The sequence below is a fragment of the Mobula hypostoma genome, chromosome 2 (genome assembly GCF_963921235.1).
Source record: "Mobula hypostoma chromosome 2, sMobHyp1.1, whole genome shotgun sequence".
Classification (NCBI taxonomy): Eukaryota; Metazoa; Chordata; class Chondrichthyes; order Myliobatiformes; family Myliobatidae; genus Mobula; species Mobula hypostoma.
In genome coordinates, this window is record NC_086098.1 from 228,434,292 (window position 1) to 228,443,073 (window position 8,782).

The 8,782-nt window shown below is 43.7% G+C and overlaps 1 protein-coding gene across 4 annotated transcripts in view; it reads left to right on the forward strand.

Annotated features, from left to right (window-relative positions):
* The window catches only part of LOC134342912 (engulfment and cell motility protein 2), a 218,360-nt gene that overhangs the window by 85,942 nt on the left and 123,636 nt on the right, over positions 1 to 8,782 (forward strand). For all 4 annotated transcript variants that reach the window (XM_063041595.1, XM_063041599.1, XM_063041597.1 and 1 more), the window contains one exon: positions 2,558 to 2,714. In XM_063041595.1, the coding sequence (XP_062897665.1) occupies positions 2,637 to 2,714 (78 nt within the window). In that variant the 5' untranslated portion in view covers positions 2,558 to 2,636. The remainder of the gene's footprint in view (positions 1 to 2,557; positions 2,715 to 8,782) is intronic.

An 8,782-nucleotide genomic window follows, 5' to 3' on the forward strand; every position in this document is an offset into this window, starting at 1 on the left:
GCTCTCTTTGCTTTTATTTCAGATTTCCAGCATCTGCAGCTTTTCTTTTAACAACTGTTAAATGTCTAGTACCCTAATTATTTTATTTTCCCATTATCCATAATGAGTATTATAAACTAGACAGTGTCTGTGTGGCCTGATGTGTAGCTGTCGGTACATTGATCACGTTCACTTCAGTCCTGCCACTGTGATCTACACTTTCACTTTCTACGTTCCCAGTCTCCCCATCTGCAAGAGCTCCTTGCGCCAATAAGTCTCTGAAAATAAAGCACAAAGCTAGAAGTTGTTAAGGGAAGCATTTGGAATGGCAAAGTGGGTCAGCAACTCCCTGCCACAGGAGATTCGTTCTTCTAACTGTGCTCATGGTTGGGCTGAGTGGTTGTAAGAGTGAACTGTAAGATAGTCACTCAAGGTTTGCAGAAAATCTGGTGTTTGCTTTGTCAGTCTTTGCTCAGAACCCTTTTAGGGAATACAACATGGCTAGAATTTTATAAATAATCCCTTCCTCTTGGAATCGCATTACTTCATCCACTGTTTTCATTTAGTGCTTTGGGTCCTTCAACCCTTGCATTAATCAGCTTTTCTGAAAAATGCTTATGACTGGCTATTTATAGACATGATGTGGTGGGGGGGGAGTGAACTTTGAGGCAAAAATATGAGGTGAAAGCTGCGAAGTACTTTGTAAATGTATTTGTGGCATGTTTAAGATTCCACCCCCTTGAAAAACAACTAACATTTTGAATTGATTTCCAGGACTTTTTTTTACTAATTTAGTCAACATCTCTTAAAAATGATGTTTGAATACAAAAGGAAATAGAGCAGATGTTATTTTTTTTGCTCCCCAGTGTGCGAGAATTTAAAGAAGATTCTGTAAAAGTGTTTGAGGTGAGGTGAAAGCAGTTCATAATATGGTTATTTTTAATCCTTTTAATCAAACTCTTCCTAATTCTGCAAGTTCCTGCATTTGTTTGAATTGAATTGTTTTAACTGGAGAATAGGACGGTTGAGCTAAGATGCAGTGAAGACTCTGATAGGAACACAGGCACTGCTGTTGGTGCTCTCCAAGTAGCTGTAGTAAGGCGTTGAGAGTTGTTGAGGGAAGGATGAGATTTCCCAGTGGGCTGAAGTGCTACCTCAGCTCGGCAAATGCTTGTTTTCAGCATCTTGTGTATGTGATGACTGGTGTGCTTTTGTTATCAGAAATAACTGTTAGCGCATGAAGAGGCAGGGCGCCATTTAATTGTGAGGTAGTACAGAGGGAGCTGCAGACAGGCTCTTCATTCCGAGCAGATGGGTACAAGAAGTCCTCTGGGTACTATTGGAACTGAAGCAGGGGAATACTGTCTTGGCCAAAGCTTGTTCTGTAACTATCACCAGTGAAGTAGATGTTCTGATCTTTATCACATTCTGTTTGTGCCTCCTGTTAACCTACAGTCATAACCACACTGAAGAAGTGCATAGCCAGGATGTTGGTATGTTCTGAGATCATATCAGATGTTATAGAAATGTAAATTCTTGCGTAATGTTTGTACTGAAGATCGTTAATGGGATATAATTATCGTTCGCACTTTTTGCTCTATCTTCAGATCTTCACTGTTGAGTTGAATTAAATATTACAAGGAAGTCATGTGGTATTTAATGACCAAAATTTTCCAGCTTGACCCCATTATCCATCATTCTTTGCTGAAAGCTGCCATGCTCAAACTTGAGGTTTAGTTTGGGTTCCCGTCTCAGTGATACAGGGGATGGTCACTGTGGGTTCGGGTATCTCTTGGATAGCACGTGAAATAAACACCAGCCAGACCACCCAATTGCAGCATAAATTTGGAGTGACAGTGCCTTTCAGTGCAAGCGGGCGGTGTGCTTGTGTTTCCATTGCCACAATCACCCAAAAAAAATGTTGTGCTAATTTCTGTAAGTGCAATTTGCCAACCCTACTGATAAAACAGGTGACTGCCTGATTATTGTGATATGACTAGACTTTGCACCTGAACTTCCGCATGAGAAACTATGACTATTCCCACCTTCCCTCCCCCAACTTTCATTCTTATTGCCATGCAGTTCCACAGCCCTGCAGAACCTAGAGTCCTGTGAACAAATTGATGACAATTTTACTTTCAAATCAAAGTTCAAGATACATTTACTGTGGTAAAATTGCAGGGTTGTGAATGAAAAGGAGTGTGAGACCAATGGGATGACAATTTTTAAAGTATGACACAGGCTTGATGGGCTGAATGGCCTTCTGGGCTATAAATGCAAAACTGAAGCTGAGGGTGTTGGTGGATAATTTCTCTGTGAGTGTATTACAATGGGGCCACTTCTACGTATTTGGTGACCATGGATAGTGGCCAGGAGTAAATCTGCCTGCTGATTCTCAGGCGCGGGACCTCGTGTTAATTGTAACACCTCTGTGGTGTTTACTGATCTCCACAAATGTAGATGCAACTGTGATCTTCTGATTTGCATGATTAATTTTGTATGGTGTGAATGTTTGAAATACTGGTTAAAAATGTACTTGCCTGCAGTATATTTTTAATTCCAAATTATTTTTGCACAGATCTGACCTCCCAATGTATCACGGCACTGGTTGGTTTCTTTGAGCTGCAGCGGCGAAGGAGCTCAGCTGACTGTTCCCAATGCCACCTCCGTCTGACATTGTGAAGGTGGCGATCGAATGGCCAGGAGCTAATGCCCAGCTGATCGAAATAGACCAGGTGAGTGTCTGTGGTGCTGACCCAGAGATCCAGTCATCAAAACCTGTTTCATGGGGAGAAGAGGCTACACTCCCATCTGTCTCCATGGAGACTGACTGTCCTGCTGAGTGTTGCCAGCATTTTGTGTTTTCATTTCGGATTCCCAGCAACTGTTGCGTTATTTTTTTTGGCCCTTTTGTCAAATAAAACATTCCCAGCATGGAAGAGATGGGATTAACCAAGGCAGTTAGAGCGAGGGGAGGGAGGGGGGTGAAGTGTTGGAAGGAGGGAGGGAAATGGAATGTTAGATGGAGTGTGGAAGTTGTTAGTGAGATATGGGTGTTTTGTGATATTAAGGTGGGAAGTTTGTGAATAGGCTGGAGACATTCAGCGTTCCTTACTAGTTCTCTGTACTAGCGTGTAATGAGTAGAAGGTGCAAAGTGAGACTTTGCCACTGCCAGTTGTGACTCTACCTGGGTACTGTAAAGTTAAAATGTTTCCTCTGGTTGCATCTAGCTTCACGGTCATTGTATCACTCAGTATGTTTAGTGGCTACTGTTAAAGGACTTGACTTTCTTTTGTGTCAAGCAGGAGCTCAATTGCCTTTAATAATGTGCTGTCTCTTTGCATTTGACCTAACAAGGTGCAAACACCTCACATTTGACCGGGTTAAACTCTCTCTGCCATTCCTCCACCCACATCTGCAAATGATCTGTATCCTATTGTATCCTTTGCTATTTATCTACGCTGTCCACGACACCACCAATCTCCCTGTTACCTGCAAAGTTATGTTCTTCTGTTCAATTTCACAGCCCCTGTGCAAGTCTTTATACAAGAACAAGACTAGGCCAGAATGTGAAACCACTGAGATGAAATGTTCTACTTTCCTGCAAATTTACCTTCCTGGTACATCACAGAACTTGGATGGCTGCTGTGAGCAGCCCTGACTTCAGACACAGGAATACCATCCACACAACCCTTTGCCTTGCTACCACTGTTTTTCTTCCCCCTATTTTAAAGTGCTCTTTAAAATCTTTCCTTAAGACTAAACTTCTGACTACCTGTTGAAATATTGCCTCCATGGTTCCAGTTTTTTTCTGATGAAGTTCCAGTTCGTTTAGTTGTCATTCAACCATACACACGAATACAGCCAAATGAAGCAATGTTCCTCCACGGCCAAGGCACAAAGCACAGAACCAGCAGTAACACATGGCACATAGAATTGCAAAAGCAGAAAAAGCCGACAGTTAGAAAGAAATACATAAAAAGAAATAATCTAACCCAAGTCCCTGAGTGTCATGACCTATAGATTGAATGTGCATGGATTTTGTCTTGGAACCACGTTTCTGCAAGAACAAACCACAGCAGTTCCTCATCTCGCACAAGCATAACCAGAGACGAGCACAATCCAAGTTGTCTTCCACCGAGCGAGCACTGGAAGGCAGCACCAATGGACGGGGCCAGCCCCCAGCAAAGCCCGGCATCCAGTGGCACGCAGCCAGCTCCTTCCCTTGCGGCCACAGCAGGTGACGCCGAGGCATGAGGGCCTCGTCTGTACAACTACCGAGGCCACGCTGCTTCCCCACCATCGGTCTCACCGATGAACTGGTGAATCAGACTCATGGGGTTTTGTGATTGCATCAAGAACTGTCTGTTGGACCATGCACCACCTTTGACAGCACCTTCTTCCCGAGATGGCTGATGCAGGCTGCAACATGGTGCGCAACAGGTCCAGCTCCACTGCTATCCAGCAACTCGCTGATGGGGTAGACCAGTAGTCTTAATATCCAGCAGTAGCTTGCAATCATAAAAAAGACAAAGGACGAACAATTACATCTTTGGACCCAGTGGGATGACTGTGACTGGGCACACTACAACTGGACCTGCTGCGCCTTGGGACGTCTGGTGTATTTTGCAAATTCCATATGGGTGCAAGCTGCTATCTCTTAGCACTTTGTTTAATTCTACCCAGTTTGCTATCATACTGAAGACAGCTTGAGGCCAGTGAAGATGCTGGTTCACATTGCCTGCTGATGACCAGCTAGGAATTGGGATTGTTTATATTTTTCTTTTACTCTGAGGTATTTGGCTCTTATCCCTCACCCATCACTGAGGAAGTCGACAAAGGGAAAAGGAAAACTTCAGGTTTGTTTCCAAGTCACTGGGTTGGGTACCAGTGAGGTGATGCACTAGTCTAGTAACGGGCCAAATCCGCCAGAGTTTGTGCTGCTGGTTACTATCCAGTGTCTTTGGTGTCAAGTAAAGATCAAGCCTAGTTCCATTACTGCTTCAATTCTTAAGGATTGTGAACAGGTTAGACAAAGTGGCCCATTCTGCTGCTCAGCTAGTTAATGGTTGCTTGCCCACTACACCTTCACTATCCATATCCCTCAACTCCCTTAGTGCTAAAAATATATTGGTCTCGGACATAAACAGCATTCCCATGGATGCTTTGCTTTTGCACTTTTAAACATACGAGGGGTCATTGATAAGTTTGTAGCCTAAGGTAGAAGGAGTCAATTTTAGAAAACCTAGCACATTTATTTTTCCCACATTTACACACTTAGCCCAGCGGTCGTGGAGCATACGGATCCCTTCTTTGCAGAAGTCGGCGTCTTGGACCTCCAGAAAGTGGTCCACAGCAGGGGTGATTGATAAGTTCGTGGCCTAAGGTAGAAGGCGATGAGTTATTAACTTCAAACTTCCAGCATTTTCACTCAGAGTTGAACTGCACGTGCATGTAATGAGAGTGGTATAACTCATCTCCTTCTACCTTAGGCCACGAGCCTATCAATCGCCCCTGTTATGGACCACTTGGAGGTCCAAGACGCTCTCGTTACATGCACGTGCAGTTCAACTCTTTGAGTGATAATGCAGAAAGTTTGAAGTTAATAACTCATCTCCTTCTACCCCAGGCCACGAACTTATCAATCACCCCTACTGTGGACCACTTCTGCAAAGAAGGGATCCGTATGCTCCACGACCACTGGACTAAGTGTGTACATGTAGGAGGGGACTATGTTGAAAAATAAATGTGCTAGGTTTTCTAGAATTGACTCCTTCTACCTTAGGCCATGAACTTATCAATCACCCCTCGTAAAACAATACAGCACAGAGATAGTCCCTTCAACCGACAATGTTATGCTGAACCAATTAATAATCAAATGGCCAACGAAACTAATCCATTATCCTGCACAATGTATCTGCCTCTACCACCACCCTAGGCAGCACGTTCCAGGCACCCACCACTCTCTGTATTTAAAAAAAACTTGCCCCTCACATCTCCTTTAAAACTACCCCCCTCACCTTAAATACATGCCTCTGGTATTAGACATTTCAACCCTAGGGAAAAAGATACTGTCTGCTCTCTTGTAAACCTGTTAACAGACCTCCCTCAGCCTCCACCGCTCAAGAGAAATCAACCCAAGTTTGTTCAACCTCTTGTGATAGCACATGCCCTCTGATCCAGGCAGCATCCTGGTGAACTTCTACCCCCTCTCCTACATCCTTCCTGTAATGGGGCAGTCAGAACTGTATGCAACTCCAGATGCAGCCTAACTAGAGTTTTATAATGCTGTAACATAACATCCTGACTTTTAAATTTAATGCTTTGGCTTAAAATGGCAAGCATGCAATTTGCCACCTTAACCACCCTACCAACTTGTGTAGACACTTTCAGGGAGCTGTGAACTTGGACCCCAAGATCCCTCTGCTCATCAACACTGTTTATGATCTTGCCTTTAACAGTGTGCTGTCTCTTTACATTTGACCTAACAAGGTGCAACACTTCGTATTTGGCTGGGTTAAACTCTGTCTGCTGTTGCTCTGCCCATATCTGCAAATGACCTGTATCCTATTGTATTCTTTGCTATTCATCGATGCTGTCCACGACACCACCAATCTCCCTGTTACCTGCAAAGTTATGTTCTTCAGGACTGTATACCGGGATAGCTTACAGTCCGCTATGTGGTAAGATACCTGAGCTTGGCTGTCGATGAAGTTGATTATCCCATAATGTTTCCATGTTGTAGTTTTTGCAAAAAGGCCGAGTCCTATTCCAAATGATTTCCCCCCGTCTCTGTATTAACATGTGACAGTAATGCATGGTCACTCTGAGATGACAGTTCCGGTCATGGATGAGGATTCCAGATGCACTGTACTCAAGGATTAATGCTTCATATTCATATTACAGTGCAGGTGAATATTATTCATATTCGCCTGCACTGTACTTTCTCTGTGGTTGTTACCCCCTATTTAGCGTGGTTTTTGTTTTACTTTGTTCCAGCAGTGTGAGTAACAGGAGTTTAGTAAATGGTATTCAGATACAGCTACTGTTGGGTAGAATATAACATACATTATGCCCACCTATATATGCTGTCAGGATTATCAACCTTACCAATTTAAATCTCCGAAAGCAGTGTGGTGAAACAGTCCTATAATGGTGCTATATGGATAGGGAATGTCTCAACCCAGTAATAAAGATAGGCTGGTGCTGGACCAAGAGGAAAACTTCTTGGAGCTGCTGCTCTCGTGGGCTTGCGACACTTGCCTGCTATTATAGAGCATGTGGGTTTGGAAGATGCTGCAGGGTCATGCTGAGGCTGTTGATGTGCTCTTTGTAGCCACAGTGTGTGCTGGCAGTGAAGGATTGGGTAATGATCAAGTATTTTGCTCGATCTTGGATGGAGTCAACTTGAGTGTCAATCAAGACACTCAAACAATTGAAGAATATTCCATTATATTCCGGAATTTTGTCTTGTAAATGATGACATCCTCCAACCAGATCTTGCAGTCACATCATTTAAGAGCTGTTTCAGTTTATTTTCTGCTCCATGGCCCATGGAAGATTGGTGGGCAGTGACCTCTGCAACTGTTCTTTTTTAAAAAATTTTTTTGGTGTGTGCCTGCGTGCGTGCGAGTCTGTGCGTCTGTGCTGATATCTTTTTCATGGCTTTTTACAAGGTGCGGAGCGAGAGAGAGAGACTGTGTGACACACCTCTCCTCACACAGACATTTTCCCAGTATTTTTCCCTTTATTTTACGAGGTCGAGTTGCGATCTCGACACCCAACCTGGCACAGATGGAAAACGGACCCGACTGGTTTTGAACCCAGGAACCGCAGCTCCTGGGTCTGGCACCAATGTCGTTGTGCCACCAGCTAGCCCCCTACTGCTGTTCTTATTATGAGGAGGAGCTGGATTCTATGTCCAACTGGAGTTAGTTAACGCCTGCCTGGCATTTGATGGATGAATGTTACTTATCAGCCATTTCCAAATGTTGTGTGATTGTTGTATCATTACCTGAAAAGCTAGGAGGGGCTGCACTCTCCTTGATTAACCCCTGCCTGCTTAAGCATTGAAGATTTCTGATATCTATGCTTACTCAAATGTCAAGGGCATTTTATAAGTGGATATGTATGTGAGGTGGCACAATAGAAACCTTTGGTGTAAGAAAAATGTTAGAAGGTGGGGCAGCATCTGTGGAGAGAGTTCACATTTCAGTTCAATGGCTTTTTATCAGCACCAGGAAAGGTTAGGCGACAAATGTATATCAAGTTGCAAAGAGGGAGAAGGGTGTGGAGAACAAAGGGAATGACTGTGACAGAAGGGAGACGAAGAGGGATTTGTGGCATAGTGGTGTGCCTGTTCAGAGTGGGTGAATGTCTGGGAGAGGTGAAAATAGAGGGGGATGAATGAGTGATGAATGGACAGAAACAGAAAGAACTGTAGGATATATGTAAATGTCATAAACCTGGAATAAAACAAAGTCTGCTGGAAATACACAGCACATTAGTGTGGGGGGGGGGCGGGGAATGACTTAATGTTGCATGTTGCTAACTCTTAATCAGAACTACTGTTTCATCAGAGACCGGAGCATATGCTGTTCTTCAAATGTGCATTTGACTTCATCAGATCAGCACAAGAGGCCCAAAGGCAGAGAAAGTTAGAAATTTAAAGTGAAACTTAGAATTTCACCATCACCGTTATGAACTGAAGGTTTCACATACTAGTTACCAGTTTGTGTTTGGTCTCTCCAGTGTTGGGGATCATTATTTGGAGGGTGAATTCAGCTCAAGCTCAGCGTGATG